Source organism: Pleurodeles waltl, chromosome 3_2, assembly GCF_031143425.1.
Source record: "Pleurodeles waltl isolate 20211129_DDA chromosome 3_2, aPleWal1.hap1.20221129, whole genome shotgun sequence".
Taxonomy (NCBI): Eukaryota; Metazoa; Chordata; class Amphibia; order Caudata; family Salamandridae; genus Pleurodeles; species Pleurodeles waltl.
Window position 1 is genome coordinate 53,933,403 of NC_090441.1, and position 20,518 is coordinate 53,953,920.

A 20,518-nucleotide genomic window follows, 5' to 3' on the forward strand; every position below is an offset into this window, starting at 1 on the left:
ATTCCTTCTGAACTCTAAATAAGGACCTATGAATACAGGTTTTTCTACACATGAGTAATGTTTTCTTATTTTGTGTCCCTTTTATTGTAGACAAATGGATCTGTTCCTGTCATTACGCAATTGGTTCCAGACCGGGCAAGCCAGGCCGAAGGGGGAGTTGAAGATGAGGTGCAGGTTTGTAGAATCCCATATTTCCTATATGCTGTACCAATCAAAATGTATCATGTTTGTTCATTTAGCTGCACTGATTGTGTAAGCAATGCTTCACAGATGAGCTTTATCAAACTCTGCTGCTGTATGATGTCACCTAGCTTTGGTGCAGCTCTGAATCACACAAAGATGTTAAAATATGATTCTGATATTCACAAAAAGCTCTATAAAGATGCAAAAAAGAGAAAGGGATCAGAATGTAAATCGGAAGATGAGACTGTTGTGGTCCAGTTCCATCATATGTGTAAAAAAAGAAGAAGAAACACTAAATTAAGAAACTGGAAAATAATTATAAAAAAGCTTTACCTGCATCAGTACCAGAAATGTTTATCTCACAGAGTTAGACTGGGTAATTTGTAGTGAAGGTTGTTTCTTAGCATTCAATATCAGTTCATCCTGAACCAATTAATACGGTTGAAATTGAAAGTGGTGGATTAAAATACCTCATATTACTTCATCATATGGTATTGCCTGGGGAGTTCTTCCTTCTCCTGGGGAAGTATGCTGACTCCTAATTGTGGAGTATACCTCATATGGTTTCATTCTCTCTTCAGCCACAACCCTTTTCTGATGTTCTGAGTATCATCTGTGTCTTTCAGTTTCTTAACTAACAGTCGTGTCCATCCTAATAGTACTGAATGTTTTACACTGTAGAGTAGCACACTTTCTGTTACCTGAGAAGCACAGGTATTCTGAAGTCAGCAGATAAAGCTCACTCCAGGCATGTCTTAGCAGTTTTTCAAACATTTTGCAGAACAACATGAAAAAATAAATTGAGAGTTCCAATGCTGTTTAACCAGTGAAGATGCGCATTTTTGTAAAAAGGCACACCAAGTGAAAAAAACTCAAGACTGTTCTAACACTGTTTCACAGTTAACTCCCCCTAAACGTCCAAGAGAAATTGTGGGCACTGATGCTCCAGATTCAGAAGATGAGAGTAAGTCTTTGCATCCCTTGGAACTGCAGACCGTACTGACAACAGTTATGCAAGTTTCAGACAAAGTGTGTCTAATTCATCCTTGTTGTACTTGTTTTCATGGCTAGATTATTCCATACTCTCTTGTCATATTTGGCATAGACCCTTAATTCAGTTATGAACCCATTTTTATTAATCCGAGCACTAGCCAAATCTAGAATCTCAGTTTCTGAAGATCTGAGTGTGGCCTGTAGAATAATTAAAGATGAGCTGTTTGCGGTCTTGGATAAGCTTAATCTTTTAGGCCTTTAAAATTCCACAATTCTTGACAGAAATGGTAAAGCAGCAAAGTTAGTCAGTAGTTTATGCAGTGTTGTCTCATCTCCAAAGAGCATTTGATTGCTTTACAGAAAACTTTTTACTGCAGGAATACATCTGCATGATGCAGTGTCCAGTTGAGACTTAAGTACAGAATCCAGGATGTGATTGGGTTGACATAGAATTAGGCCAGCCTACTGTACAGATTTTTAAAAATATTTCTTTATTAGCATGTGAATAACAGATTTGCATTCCGTATACATAAAGAACAGCATACAAGTACTTTGTGCCAGAGTTCCTGTGATGAAGTTGAGTTTGATGAACAGAATAGTACAAAAATACATGATTTGCCTCCATGGAACGCAGAGCAAAGGAGTACCATGCGTAGATATATGCTGCTGATGTCCACAACCATGCAAGAACCGCATATTCCCTTATCGATAAAAGGAGGAACAACTAGCTCAACTAAATAAAAGTGTACATGTATTTCAGATTGAGAAGCCAAAACTATGACTGCTTCACTTGATATGTGGAAGCATAACGTTGCTAATTATGTCTTACCTACAAAGTGATATTTAGGATAGTTGGCAGAGGGGAAAAAAAAAAAGAAACTCTCCTTGCAGTTAAACAGATGCACAAAATCCTGACTCAGCAATAAAGTACAAGACAGCTGATAATAGCACAATATATACACTAATAACAAAAACTCTCTGATGCTCTTAAACTAGACCAAAGTGCCAGAGTACCAGAAAAAAAACGACCTGATGCAAGTGGAGATCTTGAGCATAAGAAGTGGTATTAAGTAGGCGACTTGACGAGTAGGATTGCTGAAACCTAAAATAGAATAACATACGAGACTCAGGAGCCCAATTCAGAAAGTATCTGATAATGATTAAGAACAAAATAACTACGTTCCAAACATAAGTAACTGAACTCGAAGAAAGGAATAGAAGCTGAAACTTGAGTATATTTTTTATCCCAGAGGGAGCAGAAGACAATCGTGGATCCTGTGTGGACTTCGTAGTGGCTTGGATCCACTAACTAATGGGTGTGTCCCAAACAACGTACAGTCCTACTGTAAGTGGCGATTATGAACATAAGAGGTGATATTAAGTAGGCGACTTGACAAGTAGGTTCACTGAAACTAAAAATAGAATTAGAAACATAGAAGACTCAAGAGAGCAATTCAAAAAGGACCTGCTAGTGACTAAAAACAAGACATCTGTGCCCCAGAAATAACTAGCTGAACCTGAAGAAAGGAATAGAAGGGGAAACCAGATATTTTTTATTTCCAGAAGGAGTAGAGGACAGTCATGGATCCTGTGTGGACTTTGTAATGGATGGGATCCCCAAAATAATGGGTCTGTCTATCAAAAAAAGACTTTGGTTGAGAAAAAGCACACAGAGTGGCAGCTTATAACATCAAATACCTAAGACCCATTGTGTACTAACAGTTAAGGTATTGCAATACAGAGCAAATATTAGAGTATGCATGCCACCACAAATTCATCACTTGGGATAGGAAAAGAATAAGCACATGATAATACAACACAAAACACAGCATCCAAGATGTTATTAACCGCTCTGCATATAAAAGGCCCTGTTCGATAAAATTGACACCTATTCTGACCACCTAAGTACATAACTGATTGAGTCCTGAGTTCCTCCAAGTAGCTAAATCAACTATCCTTTATGCTGGCTGACTAAAGGATGTGTCTAACTGATTGGCTTCAGTGAGACACCAGTAGCACTGCAGACACAATTCGGAACAAAATGGGTTTGCAGGAACCGATAACTGGCAGTTGGGGGTTAACTGAAGATATACAATTTCACAAAAAAGGTGTGGGGCAATTAATACGTTACTGTTGGGGGTTAACTGAATGTGAATAAGACCTTCAGTAAGGTGGCATGGCCTTAACTACACACTGTTTTGGAAAAAGCCAGCCTAGGGACCACACTTAATTAATCTGATCATGGTATTAGACGTGGACCCCGCAACTAGAGTAAGAGCTAGTTGCTTAAACTCTGATGCCTTTCCATTACTGCAAGACTGTCCACTCTCATCATCCTTGTTCCTCTCAGGCTAGAGTGAAGGAACCATGGCAGAAGCAGTAGCCATGCTGATCCCCAAAGAAGGCAAAGAGTTACAGAACCGAACAAAATTTAGGCCAATCTCATTAATCAATCTAGACTGTAGGGTCTTTGCCCAAAATCTATCAAAAAGATTAGAAGGGTTTCTCCCTCGCTTAATCGGACCACTACAAATAGGTTTCATGAAGTGAAAGCTTTCAAGTTATAAAACCAGACTCTTTGCACACATTTTAGAGAAAACCCTTACAGGAATCTGCCCGACACCTGCAGTGGCCTTCAATGCGTGAAAGACCATTGATATGGTGGCATGATCCTAACTACACACTGTTTTACAAAAAGTCAACCTATGAGCCTACTTTTAATGAAGATGCTGATGGTACTAGACACAGACCCACAGCTAGAATAAAAGCTAGTTGCTTTACGTCAGACCCCTTACCATGACGACCAGACATAAGGCAGACTGTTCACTCTTGCCATTCCTGTTTCTCCAGGCAATAAAACCACTGCTCATTGCTATCAATGCAGACCAGGAGTTATCAGGCCTAACCTTTTAATATTTTCACAGCTAAAAAAGCAGCTTATGCTGATGATACACTGGTATTCACAAAAAATGCAGAATATTTACCCGCCCTAATAGAAAATAATGAGCAATAGACCCGTGCATCAGGCTATTCGCTCAATAGGGATAAGTTAGAAGTGACACCCCGTAATGTTCTGTGTACTAAAAAGTTGATAAGTAAGACAGGCTTGAGCTGGTAACCTAAAATGTTAAAATATCTAGTGTAGGAAATCCACCTTTGCTGCATGGTCCCCCCAAGATTTTTCACCTTTTGCAGGACCCTGTATTTTTGCTAGTTTTAGAACTCTGTTCATTTTACTCCCTGATAACCAACAAAGTCCCTGTGCCCCATTCTACCCACAACCCCTTTAAATAATTAACTTACCTATCAGTCACTAGTATGTGGTACAAGGTGTACCCAGGGCATGGAAGTTAAATGCACTAGTGGAGTGCAACATCTTTTCTGCCATCCACTACAGTTGTACTGCAAACATGGCTTCAGGCCTAAACTATGTAGCCTGACTTTAACAATGTAAAAATTGCAATTCAGACTGTCAAAATAAACTTTTTACAGACCTTCCAACGGTGGAACAGTGTGTCACACAATATAGGCTTCCTGTCACATGGTAACATGGTGAGGAGCCGATATCATATGGTGTGCAAATAATTAGCTCGAATCCCTTGTGGAGAGAATGTTTTCAGGTAATTGTTTGGATGCTCTGACCAGATGATTCCATTGCGGAGTGTGAAACCTTCACAGGACATCGGCGGCAGCCTCCAAGGCTTTGTTTTAGCTGTTAAAGGGGGGAGGCAGTGAACTAAAAAGTGTCTCATGCTATAGTTAGCCATCCAAGAGCAATGCAACTGTCACTATACTCAGACTCTTTCCGGTTAAATTCAAGAGAGCATCAGCATAATTTCAGTTCAGCTAATTACAGGGCTCAGCTGTCATGCATTCAATCTGTGCTGCCTTCCCCTTTATTTAAGATTTGATGAGTTGGCGGGTACCAGCCATGACTGGTGGTTACATAAAAGTAATTTGTGTTAATATTTTCTGCAGTAGAGCGTGATTACCCCAAAAGTATGCATTACAAATACCCCCTTTCTCTGAACGTATGTTTAGTTTCCAGTTGTTTAAAAAATAATTTACAAAAATATATATATATATTCCCTTGAAGTTATTATGGTGTCTCTTAAAGGAGGATTTTATGCGATAGTTCATTTTGCTCCTTTTACCTAAAGTTCATTTAACTAGTATGCATATTCATAATATGTTAATATCTCTTAGTATGAATACCTAATATGTGTGGTTATGTGGCTGTAGGTTTATATATTTTGCATTTACTGCAGAGGAAACAAAACTTTACAACTCTTCACAAACCACTACTCTATGCCTCACTCTACACTGCTTTTGAACTATCCCCCTACCTCCACACTATGACTCCTACCAAAGCTTTCATACTACTATGCAATCCCCAAAAAACCTTTTCCAAACTCTTTCTTACTTTATCTCTTGTTTATCACATTCATCTAACTAACAGGCACACATGTCCTCCTCTCCCGATAACAATCAATCCCAAACAACCCTTGCCAAACTCTGCCGTCCATCATCCTATCCATCCAGATAACAGAGGCAGGTGTCCCAATAACAATTTATATTTTCACTCGACTAATAGACCACTAATCCACTTTGGGTTCTGGAGTAGCTTGCTACTCACCAAATAGCACTTCAATGCCTTGTCAGGGGTAGTAAGTGCCATATAAATACTGTAACAATGATCATCACTAAGCTACGCTCCATTTTAAGACCCCACACCCCTCCTCACATTATAAAAAATGTTCATAAGTTGGCAGGTCTGCTTTTGACAAATAAAACCTTAGTTTTATATATTAACAAGTCACCCATGTGTAGGACTTGTAGCCCACACGGCAGATTGTGTGGTATTTAAAAGTAGGTCATGTAGACATGTAATGTTAACGTGTCCTTACACTGACTAGCCCCCAAAAGGTATTCTTTACTGTGGCAAGCCTAGCTGTCCTATGTAGAAAACCATCATACCGATTAAAGTCTTAAAACTGATTTGCTGTAATGCCACTAGCTAGTAAAATAATGAAACAACTATTTTTAATAGTTATTAAAATCCAACATTTTAAGGAAAAGTAACTTTTAGTAAGTAACCTTTTCCCTGCCTGAGCTCCTGGAAGCTAATTCGCATTAATTCTCCACCTTACCCCATCTTGTACTTGGCCTAAATAAGGTGTAAAATTCCATTGAGGAGCTTCATGATAGGTCTCTATGATTGACAGGTCAACCTGAATGGGCAGGAATTAGTCCTTTGAGCTCACCACAAGGGTTGGGGCTGTGAAGATCTTTTTTGGCAATACAGTGTCAAATATCTTGAATACGCCCAACATGGGTAGGGTCGCCACAAGGATCATTTACCCTATTGGTAAGGATGTGCACAGGAGTCATTCCCACCGGCTACCTTGTGCCTGGCATAAATGTGGCATCTCCGGGCACTCACTTCTGAATGCTTCTGGACCTGCGGAAGATCAGAAACCGCTGCCTGTGACCTGAAAGTAGCTCTGAAGGACTGGACCTGTGCTCTCTTGTACCCTGGCCAAGGAAGTGGATTTAAGAGTCAAAAGGCTGACCATTAGTTCAAGCTACAAGGATAAAACTAACTACAAGAGACCCTTCTTGCAACTGCTGAGTTGACCAGTGGCAACAATTGGTCCTGGACTGGACCCTGCTGTTTGCCTCTGCCGTGTGTCTTAAAAATGCTTCCTCTGTGGTCATGGGTGCTTTAGAAGTGTACTCCTGTTATGAAATGGGACTTAAGGGACTAATGTAAGGAGGTTATTTTTTTGACCAGGATGAACTTATTTGGTTGGTTGGTGTACCCAGCTCGCTCTCCAACTTGTCCAGCCTGAAATTGCGCCTAGGTCCCCGTCTACGAAGACCATTGACTACTATTGCCACTTTGTGCTTTGTGGCACTATTCCTGTTTAAACTTTAAAAAATATATCCCTTGTTCCCCTTATTAGATTTTTGTCATTTTCTTTTTATTAACTTTCATTCTATTCTTCAAATTTGGTTATGAGATGTTTGTTGTTTTGAATTTTGATTTTATTAATGTTTTGGTATTGAATAAATACTTTACACATTGCCCTAAGTTAAGCGTGTCTGCTCTGTGCCATAGCTACCAGAGTGTTAAGCTTACATTAATTTATAGACTTAGAGGGTTCACACTGACAAGAGTTAGATTATTTCACAAGCTGCAGGGGTGTGGAATTTATCAAAACATCTACTTGTCCATGGGACAGGTTGCTTCTGAAATCTGCTTGTCCCGTAAAAAAATCTATTTGTCCCTTTGGTGCCATGTAGTGCGGTGACAAATTATGGCAGCAATCTCATTATGTAAGACCTCTGATAATAGCCTCTCTGATTATGCCATGGCTACTAATATAATAGGGCCGGAAAACTTGCAAATAATTAGGTCTAGCGTTAACAAAGACATTTTATTTTTAATAAACGTTTATTTCTCTCTGTATTTATCGCCTGGCTTTACTGTGAGTGACCGCATTCTGCTCTTCCACAAAGAGCATATTGGCACTCTAAGTAGTTTTGTTCAGTGCCAGGAACTACTGTGACAATCAGTGGCATAACAAAACCGGAGAGTGCTCCCTTGCAAAGAACATGGAGGCTCCCCTCCAGACTCACTTTGGGCAGGTACTGTGCTGAGGGGCCCCCCTGCAGGACGAAACCAAAAAACTCACAATAAATGTCAGATGGGTTGGCTTTTCCAGTGCTTGTTTATTGTCATGCTTCCCATATTCTTATTGAAAATGGCTACAGTGATTTTTCTTTTAGGAATATTTTTTGAAAATATTAGCATGCATCAATACATTTTACTAAATGACGCTTCAAAGAAATAGCACCTACACTTTCATAGTAGTGAAACGTTTTTTATTCCTACTTGCATTGTTTTGAACATTTTATTTTGAAAGCAAAGACTCATCAGTCTTGCTTACAAGCTTCTCTCAGCATTGGCATATAATCAGAGAGCATTCTGGGACCATTATACTTAGGCTCATATTGTTAAACTTTCCAAAATGTGTGTACACTTTGTTTTTTTTACTGGAACAATTGTCAGTAGTGCAGTGTGACCTTAAAACCTTTATTTCAGCGCTCACCCTAATAATTAAGTCTTTTCATTAATGAACCATAAATACAAGTTTGAATAGGATTAAGATATTTACACTCCTATTACCACTTCTCTGTAAACTGACAGCAAAAGGGTTTGTGCTGCAGGGGGTTTGGGCGTACTTGTCCCAAGGACAAAATAAATATGAAAACTTGTTGCCCTTGACCCCAAACAATATGTCTGGGCGTTGGGCGATAGGAATTCCACAGCCCTGAAGCTGGGTAGTCAGCCACCCAAAATGATAATCCAGCTTCTTACACCTGGATTTCGAGTTAAACAATGACTTAACAGAGTTAATTAGGCACCACAAAAATTGGCTGTTAATAAGACCTCAGAAACTGTGGAGAGTAGGTCACCAAAATTCCTGACATGGTGGGGTAAGGTAGACTCGACTGAAATGAACATAACTCCCATAGTGAACTATCTGATTTTGATTTACCTGATGATATGTCCCTCTTTAAGCTTCCAGAGATAGTCAAATATAAATCATGACATGTGTATATTGTTTATTCCATGCTAGAATAGGCCTGTACATTACTTTCTTACCATTTGCTAGTATAGAAATATTTTTTGATTATGTGTTGATACTGGTTAAACATGTATTATTTCTTAAGGTTCTGTTAATTTCCGTTGTCTTCTTTACCCCGCCATGTTTTATTTACTTCACAAACAAATCGGGGAAAAAAAATATGCATTTTAATTTCAGTGGGGCAGCTGGACCTTTTCTAAATTAAGGCCACCCACCTTACAGTGCTCCCACAAATTAATTTGAGGATATAAACTTAGTTTCAAATTCCACACACCTCTACAGAACATTTTATGGATCAAATCTGTTTATTGATTTAAACATATAAAAAGTACAGAGCACCATAGCATGGTTGGTAAAATTTCAACCAACAAATTACAAAAGTTCCAGCCCGGCATGAGTAAGTCCATTCACAGAATCCCTGTTCTATCGCCAGGAAGGACCCCCCGCCAGCCGCTTCCTGTCACCTAGAAGGACGAGGTGGCTAAAGCCCAAAAGTCTGTTGAGCTCAGAGCTCCGTACATAGTATAACAGAAACATATAAATGACGAACAATACAAAAAATGTGCTTCCCCTCATGAGGCTGTGCCCCTCTCTCGTCCCCCTGCTCTCTCCCTCTCCCCCCTCACTGCATTGTCTCAGCCCTCCCCAAATCCCACCAGATCGGTCACTCTCTAAGAAATTCGTGTCAGCCCCAAAACCCTCCGATAAGCCGGGCATGTCAGCTCAGTAACGGTTTCCATAGCTTACCTATGTCTCCCACTCTGCTGAGAAGCCAGGGTAAGCTTCTCCATTGCTAAAATGAACCACAGCTTCTGGAGCCAAGACACATACGTTGGCACCCTGTCCGTGCCCCATAAAGCTAGTATCAACTGCAGTGCCGCATTGAGGGCCAGGGCCATCTGTCGCCCCTTCAACGATTGAAGGGGAAAGGTGAGGGGGTTGGGTAGGCCTAGCAGAATGTACGATGGAAATCTAGAAATCTCGGTCTGGAACACTTTATCAATAACGTCTGTAATGCTCACCCAACATCACTTAAGCTTGGGGCAATGCCAGAGCAGATGCACAAGTGTACCTGTATTACCACACCCCCTCCAACACAGACTAGACTTGGTGGAATCCCATGCATGTATCCTAGCTGGAGTGTAATACCAATAAGAGGCCACCTTATATGCCGTCTCCGTCCCCGCTGCATTATAGGCCGTATGATGTACTCTATAAAATATATTGTCCCATTCCTCCTCAAACAGCTCACTCTCCATCTCCCTCTCCCATCTCAGCTGCCCTTTAGACTTAGGCGGATGCTCCACCCCCTGCAGAAGCCTATAAAGTTCTGAAATCACTCGTCTATCATCCTTCTTCGTCAGCAGCCATTTCTAGAACGGCGTGAGCGGTCTATCCATCAACACTTTATTAGCCGGCAACAGGGCCCAGTGCCGCACCTGATAGTACAACAGCCTATCTGCCTCTGTCAGGCCATATGTCTCCCGCATCTGGTCGAAGGGAATCACTCCTTGCTCATCAAAAAGGCTCCCCACCCTCTTACAACCCCCACTGTACCAACGGCGAAGGCTTTCCACTTGCAGACCAGGCCCAAAACCAGGATTCGCGCCTATCGGAGTCATAGGGGACGGAAACGACGTGAGCCCCGACCGACAGGCCACTGTGTCCCATACACACAACATTGCTCTCGTAATCGGGGATGAGTAGAGGCCCCCAGCCCTGTGGCGACGCCGGAGCCAAGGCTCCTTCCAGATGTGAGTACCCACCACCGCCTGATCCATGAAGCACCAATGTTTCTCAGTAAGTGGCTGACTCCACTCTAAAAGAAAACGCAACTGTGCCGCCTGAAAATATCACAGAAGGCAGGGAACCGCCAACCCCCCTTCCCCCTTAGAGCGGTGCAAAACCGTTGCGGGAGGCGCGCCGGTCGCCCATCCCAAATAAATCTCAGAACCGCAGACTGAAGCGTCGCTATCGTCCGAGACGGAGGAGTCAAAGGAAGCGCCTGGAACATATAAAGTATTCGCGGCAACAGTGTCATCTTCACCGCTGACACCCTACCCAGCCAGGAAAGTTTAGGTTTCCCCCAGGACTCCAGGTCCCGCCGCACCTCACGAACTGACGTCTCATAATTTAAGCTTGCCGTCTTTGCAACGGAAGGTGCCAAGTCAACCCCCAGGTAGGAAAGCCGCGATGTCGACCAGAGAAAGGGGTATCGGACTCTCAAATCCTCCTCATGCTCCGGGCTTACAAGCAAACTAAGGACCTGGGACTTCTGCATGTTCACCCGGAACCCAGAGACCTGGCCGAACCCAGTGACTATCGCCATTAGAGCAGGCAGTGAAGTTGCGGGCTCCGCCAGGGTAAGGATCACATCATCTGCGTACAAAGTAATGAGATGGTGATCACCTCCGAACTTAACGCCGGAAACCAAGGGGCTGTCGCGTAAACGCTGCGCAAAAGGCTCCATATATAGCGCGAACAAGAGAGGTGAAAGCGGGCACCCCTGTTGAGTCCCTCGCCCAGTAGGGAACGGCAGAGACAGCGTACCATTAACCGAGACCACAGCCCTACATGAATGATAGATACATCGGTCATAGTCCATAGCGCTCCAACACCCGAAAAAGGTAAGGCCAGTGAACCCTATCGAATGCCTTCTCCGCGTCAATAGAGAGGAAAAGTGCCTCCCTGCGGGAGCGACCGGTTTTATCTATCAAATGAAGAAGCCGCTTCGTGTTATCGCTGCACTGTCGGTGAGGTATAAAACCTGCCTGATCCGGATCAATAAGACCCGGCATGTAGAGATTAAGGCGGTGGGCGAGTATTCCAGAAAATAGCTTGGCATCTATATTCAGAAGCGAAATCGTTCTATACGAAGCACATTCCTCTGGGTCCTTCCCAGGCTTATGTATAACAGCAATAGTGGCTTCTAACATACTGGGCACGAGGACTTCCGACTTCCAAAAGGAGTTAAAAAGCCGCACCAGAAGCGGTGCAAGCTCCGCGCAAAAGGTCTTATAAAAGAGCGCCATAAAGCCATCGGGGCCAGGGGACTTCCCAACCTTTAGGAGTGAGATTGCCGAGATGACCGCTTCCACCCTGATAGGCTGGTCCAAGGAAGACGCCTCCCTCTTGCCAAGTGGGGTAATTGCTATCCCCTCAAGGAATGTATCCGGATCCGCACCGCCCAGATCATCTGCCGCATATAACCCCCGATAGTACGCCGCGAACGCCTCCGCAATCTGGTCACTCGTTTTCACTTCTACCCCCGAAGGGGAACGGACCATTTTTATTGCCGACGCCAAGTGTTGTGCTCGTAACCGGTGCGCCAAGAGCTTCCTACACCTATTGCTCCCAGTATAATATTTGTGCTTGAGACGCACTTTTGCATAATCCTCCCTGTCCCAGCCCGGGCGTTTCAACTGTTACTGCGCCTTCTCCAACTACCGCCAAATTCTAGGTGCACCAGTGGACTTATGGGAGCGCTCTAGTACCACCACCCTCTGCTCTAGCACTGCTCTCTCCTTGCCTTATTATCTCTAGCTGATAGTGACATTACCTTGCCTCGCACCACTGCCTTCAAGGTCTCCCACAAAGTCTCCAGACAGGTGTTCCCATCGTCATTGAAACTAAGATAGTCCGTAATCATGCGCCGGAGCGACTCCTCCGTTGCCCTGCTCTGCAATATCGTGTCCCTTAAGCGCCACCTCGGACTCCCCACCCGGCCCATGTCCATGGCAACCTCCACCGTTATAGGAGCATGATCTGTTAGGGCCCGAGACTCAATTGTGGTCTCCCTAACTCAGGAGACAAACTTCTGAGAGGACAGAAAAAAGTCAATCCGTGCGTACATCTTGGTCGCCGCCAAATAAAAGGAATAATCCCTAAGCGTAGGATGCGCCTTCCTCCAAACATCCTCTAAGCCACACTCAGCCAGCCACTGTCGCCCTGCCGCTGTCAACGCCCCAGTCTACCCAAAGCGGTGCCCAGACCGATCCATCTCATTATCCATCACCAAGTTAACGTCACCTCCCACTAAAATGGCGCCATCCGGCGAACTAAGCATCGGAGAAACAGCCTGTCTTCTCAGGAAGGTTTCTTGCTGCGCATTGGGAGCGTACAGGGAAGCAATGGTAAAAGAGAAGGCCCCCACTCGTATTCTAAGAGCCAGCAGCCTGCCCTGCACCTCATGTATTTTTGCTACCACTTCCTCAGTATAGGCCCTCGAAAGCAGTATCGCCACCCAACGTGTTTTGTGGAGGTCGAGGACCAGAATTGCCTAGGGAACCACCTTGAGCACATGCGATATGTGTCCTTGGGCAGTAAATGTGTCTCCTGTAACAAGCAGATATGACTACCAGACTTCTCAAGACCAGACAGGATCGCCAACCTCTTAGCCGGACTATTAAGCCCGTGGACATTCAAGCTTAGACAATTAATAACCATGCATCCCAAAACGAGGTTCACTCAGGGGGGAGGGACCCATCGGGGAAGCCGTAGCCCAGAACAGCACAGAGACCCCGCCGAAAAACAGGGCCAGTCAGCTAAGACAGCTAGTGAACAGAATCCAGGGGAAGCACACCAACATACAACCGTTACGCACAACAGGTGCTCACAACATAAAAGTCCTTTAACACTCATCTCCAAAGAGGCAAAGTCTCAGCAGGGGCAGTAAAACCACTCAAGTTCGTCAAGCAAAGTCCAACGACTCCGCCGCCCAGACCCGTCACAAATGGTCGTTAGACCAGAATTAGTGCGAACCATATCAGCACGGCCATCCCCAGCCGCCCCTCCCTTAAGCATTGGTCACAGCGGCTACACTACTCAATGCAGATTGTCGTTCTAACGCCTGCTCCGACGTTGTAGGTCGCTGCTGTTTCCTATTTCTCTCCTTTCGCCACCAGCACGGGCGGTCCCCAGCAGCCACCTCCACACTCGTGTCAGCGTCCTGACTATCGTCCTCTAGGCACATAATCCATCTTGCTTCTGATACTGACTTCACCTGTCGGAGCTGATCCTCCCATGGGAAGATAAGGCGGAAAGGATGACCCCAAGAATAAGACGCGGCATGCGCTCGTAGATGCTCTGTAATGGGCTTAAATTTTCCCCGCCTCTGCAAAGTCCGTAATGAGAGGTCTTGAAATAATTGGAGCTCGTGCCCTCTAAAATGGATCTGCGGAAGGTTGCGGGCCCGCTGCAAAATGTTTTCTTTAAGCCCGTAGTTGTGGACACATGCTAGAATAGCGGGTGGACGGTCCCCGGTCCCACCAGCGCGGCCCGCTCGATGAACTCTGTCTAGCGTAATCTCTCGTGTCTCCTCCAGGCCAAGGACCGAATGGAACAGCGCCACCACAAAATCTCCAATGTCCTCCTTCTCAGCCCCAATCGGCACACCTCTGATAAGGATATTAAGCCTTTGCGACCAGTTTTCCAAGTCCCCCACTGCAATCTGAAGAAGATCCTGCTGTTGCTGCAGACGTATGATCTCCTGCTGCATGCCTGCCACTTCCTCGCCGCGGGAGATCTCCCCATCCTCAACCTGTGCCACCCGCTCACCCAGGGACGTGACTTCCACTCGCAACTCCTTCACCTCTTGGAAAATGTCCCTACGAGGTCTTGCAAATCACTCCGAAGCTAATCAAACAAGTAGGTAAGGAAACCCTTTGTGACTGGGGCCCAGTCGTCCTGCTCCATCTCCCCTCGCACCTCTGAAGACTTCGTCGGCGTCTGCCCCTCGACAGATCCACCCGGCACCGGGCGGGATCCGGCCAACATTTATCTCACTGACTGGTCACGTTTGGGCTTGGAGGACGCCATCACACCAGACCCCCTACTGTGGCCGTGCTGTCACGCCAGCAGTGCCTCCTCACGTTGTCCTCCGTGGGGCCGGTCGTCCACGCCCTATCACCTTGGGCCCCGTGCTCCAGCCAACAGCTCTGCCCCTCACCGCTCCCAGACGCTCTCAGGCCAACCGATGCTCACCAGCTGCCCCCAGCTCCAGACACAACCACCGCGGGCCGACCGCACCGCCGACTAGTGGCCCAGCCTCTCTGCGCCGCCTTAGGCTCCTCCACCCCGAAGCAGGAGCAACCCAGGAATACCCAGGTCTGCTCTCTTTCTCGCTCGGAGCTCCCGCACTCCAGGGGGCCAAGAGCAAAACAGCCGAACCGGCCTCCAGGGGCCTCCCCGCACTCTGCTCCGCACCAACTCCTCTGGCGCAGGCCTTATTGTGCTCCACTTCCACGGGGCCCTCCTGGGCTATCGCCGCATCTCCACGGGCGGCTGGTGGACCACCGCGTCCAGAGTCTCACCACGCGACCAGGGCCACCACGCGACGCATGGTCTAACGTCGCCGCCCCTCGCTTCTGTGGGCGTCCCCGACTCCCCTCGTGGCGCCCGCTACTCCCCGACACCGGCCGCGAAGCCAAGACGCCCTGGGCCTCCGAAGTCCGGGGTCGCAAGACGTTCTCTGGGGCCCGGGCGGCAGAGCTCAGACAAACGCGTCCACTCACGCCGCCATCTTGGCCACGCCCTACTACTACAGAACATTTTAACATTTTAATCTTTACATGTTTCTTTTTTAGTAATGTATTAATAAAGTAAATAAAATATTGTATTATTTATGTATTTGTTTGATAAACTGTTGTGACTGTATTTTTGTGTATTGTTTTCCATTTCAAATCATCAGAATTGCTTAGTCCAGTGTCCCTAGCTTCTGGCAATAACTCAGTCCCTAGTCCGAGGGACAGGGGATGGGGTAATAGCAATTCTCCAATTATAATGCCAAGAGAATCAGAATTTCATTAAAGACACGGAGGCTAACTTTATGCTTATTATTCCTTTAATGCTAATCCATGCAGCACTTTAAAGCAAATCACATCACAATGAAAACATTCTAGAATAGAACCTTCAATACACAAAACCAGTATATGTAGGCAGCATTCTGCATTTCTAAATTATGAGCCTTGAAAAGCTTGAAAGGTATAAACTTCAAATTAGCGTTCTTAAAGTTTCCAGTCATGTAGATATCTCCTTCCTTCTTCCTTAGAGAACATACAAACCAACAGGAACATCTGACCGTAAGAATATTACTGTGAATTATCTTGCAGGAAAAAAGGGTATGTTTAAGAATTTTATATATTGCCTCTATCAATTTCAAGGCGTAAATATGTACATTTAATTAAAATAACGCTTAATACTTTTAAAATGATACATTTAGAATAATACATTTTGAATAAATGTAAAGCAATATGTTATCCCCAATTTAAAAAAAATAATAATTATGCAACTCTCATATATTTGGGATGGTTGAAGGAATAATGTTAGCCTCAGTAGCTTAAATGAAATTCAGATTCTCTTGACATTATAGTTGGAGAATCACTATTTCATTACAAGACCGGAGGCTCCCATTATGCATGTTAGAAGCCCTTAAAAACCACATCGGACATGTGCTCAATTGGTTTGTAGTAATGTTTTGCGAATGTAGAAGAATTGGACCAATCAGCAGTTCTCAAAATATCCTCCAGTCTGCCACCTTTATAGAAGGATTGGCTAGCCATTGCGCCTCTCATAGAATGTGCCTGGAACGTCTGCAAATCAGTGCCAGCTGATTGCATAGTCCATGTAACCCATCTAGCAATGGTAGCTGTAGAAACTGCTTTAAATATTTGAACAAAAGAAATCAAAAATGTTTACTCCCATCACTGCGAAATTCACTCATCCTGCATTCATACTCCTTCATGCAGTTCCCTACACATAGTTTTTTGCAAGAATCAAATTGTGGATAAAGATTGTTTCAGACTTGTCTTTGTTCTTTTTGTAATCTCAAATGTAATTCCAAACATATAATAAACTGTTACTTACCTCTAAAGCCTTTACATCCGACACTCTTCGACAAGATACCAAGCAAAGTAGAGAGGCCATTTTCATAGAGAGTCTCTTCAAGTCTATATATCTATTGCTAGCTCATTTGGAAAACATAGAAAGGACTAGATTAACATCCCAAAGAGTTGTGTACTTTTAGATCTTGGAGGTCTTCTTAATAAAATGCATCTGATAAAGACTGCTAGTTGCATATTCCTTACCTTAGATTTTTCACCCAGCCATCAGACTGGATAATGTCACACAAGTTCTGCCTCGAATACCGGAGGAGGCCTGTGCTGTCGTCTCCCAACCTGTGACCAATGGGAGAGACACGGCTAAGTTCACTATCCGATGTAGGCTGGACACGACCGGCTTTCTGGGTAGATCGGTTGCAACGACGGTGGCCTTGAAGCGCCACGCCTGGTTACGAACATCTGGTTTCTCAGGGGATGTCCAACAGACATGCCCTTTGATGGCTCCTGTCTCTTTGGAGCCAAGGTGGACTTGGCCCTGGAGAGGTTCAAGGATTACTGGGCCACGGCTCGGTCCCTCGGCCTTTCCACTGCCCCTCGTCTTCAACAGTCCACCTTTCAGCCCTTTCGTGGCCATGGAAGGGGCTCCCTGTCACGTCCCTTTCCCAGCCACCGTGCCACCCATGCTGTTCGGCTGCTGCATGCCTGGGGGTGCGGAATCCCACGTGGTCGTGAGACAGGGAACCAGATGTCTGCCCAGTCCACCCCTGCCCCTGCTGTAGCCTCCAAACCCTCCTAGTCCGTCCCCTCACTCTGGTCCAGTTGGTGGCAGGATTCGCCATCACCTGCCCCACTGAGAATCCAACACCACAGACAGGTGGGTTTTGCAGATCGTTTGACGGGGCTACTCCTTCCCCTTCGAGTCTGCCCCACCAACCATGCCTCCATCAGTCAGTTGTATACCAGAGGATCATTTGGCACTTCTCTAGGAAGTTGTGGCTCTCTTGACCAAGAGAACCATAGAGGGGGTCCCTTTGCGCGAAGTAGGTCATGGTTGTTATTCCCGCTACTTTCTGGTGCCCAAAAGAGACAAAAGCTTATGTCCTATCCTTGACCTTTGGCCCTCAATCTCTTCCCCAAGAAGGAGAAACTCAAAATGCTCACCTTGGCTCAGGTCCTGTCTGCCTTGGACCCAGGAGACTGGATAGTAGCGTTGGACTTGCAGGATGCTTATTTCCATATTCCCATCCTGCCTGCCCACAGACGTTACGTAGGTCACGAGCACTTTCAATTTACCGTGCTCCCCTTTGGCCTTAACAGCGCCTCTCTGGTGTTCACAAAAGTGATGGCATTGGTTGCAGCTCATTGGTACAGGTTGGGGGTTTCAGTCTTCCCCTACCTCGATGATTGGCTGTTGAAGGCGGACTCGCTCCAGACAGTCGTCTCCCACCTTTAGACTACGGCAAACCTCTTGCACATGCTGGGGTTCACCATAAACATGCAGAAGTCACACCTGACTTTCTCTCAGGCACTCCCTTTCATCTGAGCTGTTCTGGACAGTGCTCTTTGAGGCCTATCCTCCCAAAAGCGAGTCCAGGATATTCATTGTATGATTCCGATCTTTCAGCCTCTAGCTTGGGTTTTGGTGAGACTGACTCTGAGGCTGCTGGGACTTATGGCCTCCTGCATCCTGCTGTGACACATGGCATATGCAGGCTCTGCAGTGGGTCTTGAAGTTCCAGTGGGCTCAGCTTCCGGGGAATCTCTCCAACATGGTCCAGTTCTCAAAGGGGACTGCGAAAGACCTGCAGTGATGGCTTTCGAATCGGCATTGGGTCAATGACAGATCCCTCTCCTTTCCCCAACCAGATTTATTCATAGTGATGGATGCTTCACTTCTAGGATGGGGCGGCCACATGGGAGGGACGGGGATCAGAGGCCTCTGGTCTCTGGCGGAATCTGGGCTCCATATCAGTCTTCTGGAGCTCTGGGCGATCAGGCTTGCGTTGAAAGCATTTCTTCCCTCTCTCAAAGGGAAAGTGGTGTAAATGTTCACGGACAACACTACCGCCATGTGGTACTGCAACAAACAGGACGGAGTAGGGTCCTGGACCCTTTGTCAGGAGGCGCTGGCCCTTTGGACATAGCTGGCACATAAGGACATCCCCCTGGTGGGTCAACATCTGACGGGCTCTCTGAACGCCAGAGCAGCTGAACTCGGCCGTCGATGCATAGCCGATCACGAATGGAGTCTCCATCCGGAGGTGGAGCAAGGTCCCTTTCAACAGTGGGGAGAGCCTTAGTTAGATCTGTTTGCCTCCGCAGAGAACGCGCAATGTTAGCTGTTTTGCGTGTTGGAGTTTCCAAGGCGGCATTCACTCAGAGAGGCTTTTCGTCTTGAGTGGAACTCCGTCCTCCTTTACACCTTTCCGCCTATACCACTTCTGTCCAGAGTTTTCAAGAAGATCAAGAACGACCGGGCCCAGGTAATCTTGATGGCTCTGGACTGGGCATGGAGAGTATGGTATCCAGATCTACTGAGCATGGCCGCTGATCCTCCACTCAGGCTGCCTTTTCGGGAGGATCGTCTGTCGCAGCAACAGGGAACGGTTCTCCACCCAAACCTGTCCAATCTTCACCTTCATGTGTAGAGCTTGAGCGACGACAGTTTCCGGCTTTTGACCTTCCACCCGAAGTCTGTGATGTAATCTTGGCAACCAGGCGTCCCTCCACCAAAACGGCATAAATTTGTGGCATGGTGTACCAACAAATCTGTTGATCCCCTCTCTGCTCCTTTTTCTGAGGTTCTTTTGTTCATTTTTTCTTTGGCCCAGCAAGGTGTTGCTTTGGGCACCTTTTAAGGGTTATTTATCGGCTATCTCAGCCTTTCTTAGGTTGCCTTATCTGCCTTCACTATTTAAGTCTCCTATTGTAGATTCCTTAAGGGCCTCACCCATTTGTTTCCTCCCACTCCGTTTATCATGCCTCAGTGGGACCTCAATCTTGTCCTTACTTAATGTGTACTCCTTTTGAGCCAATGCACAATTGTCCCTTATGCCTCCTTATTTTCAAAACCGTTTTTCTTGTTGCCATCACTTCTGTTCGCAGGGAGAGTGAGCTTCAGGCTCTATCTTCTAAGCCCCCATTTTTGTCTGTTCAGCCTGACAAAGTGGTGTTATGCAGTAAGGCTTCCTTCCTTCCCAAAGTGGTTATGCCTTTTCATGTAGGCCAGTCCATCACTTTGCCTACTTTTTACGCACCTCCACATCCTTCTCATGAGGAGGAGAGACTCCACCACCTGGATCCAAAAAGAGCGTTGGCATTCTATCTCAGTCGTACTAAAGATTTCCGGGTGGACGATCAACTCTTTGTTTGATACGTGGGTGCGAAGAAAGGGAAGGCAGTGCAAAAACATACCATCTCACGATGGGTACTTCTTTGGATCAAAATATGCTACGCTTTGGCAAAGAAGCAACCCCCTGCGGGCTTGCGCGCTCATTCCACCAGATCAACTGCTGCTTCCACTGCGTTAGCACGTGGAGTTCCTGTCCTGGATATCTGCCAGGCAGCTACGTGGGCATCCTTGCACACGTTTACTAAACATTACTGCCTGGACAGTCAGGTCCATAGGGATGGCTACTTTGATAGTTTGGTCCTGCAGGACTTTCTAGTATGATCTTAGTTTGGACCACCTCTGAGGATGGCATTGCTTGGGTATCTATTCTAATATAAGGAATCTGCAACTAGAAGTCTCTATCAGTTGTACAAGTTACTTACCTTCAGTAACGATATATGTGGTAGACATATTCTAGTTGCAGATTCCTAACCCACCCATCCATCCTCCCCACTTGC

General features: G+C 45.6%; 1 protein-coding gene across 2 annotated transcripts in view; it reads left to right on the plus strand.

Moving 5' to 3' along the window:
* Nucleotides 1-20,518, plus strand: part of RFFL (ring finger and FYVE like domain containing E3 ubiquitin protein ligase) — a 345,152-nt gene that overhangs the window by 235,373 nt on the left and 89,261 nt on the right. For both annotated transcript variants that reach the window (XM_069226760.1, XM_069226759.1), the window contains exon 5: nucleotides 91-174. In XM_069226760.1, the coding sequence (XP_069082861.1) occupies nucleotides 91-174 (84 nt within the window). The remainder of the gene's footprint in view (nucleotides 1-90; nucleotides 175-20,518) is intronic.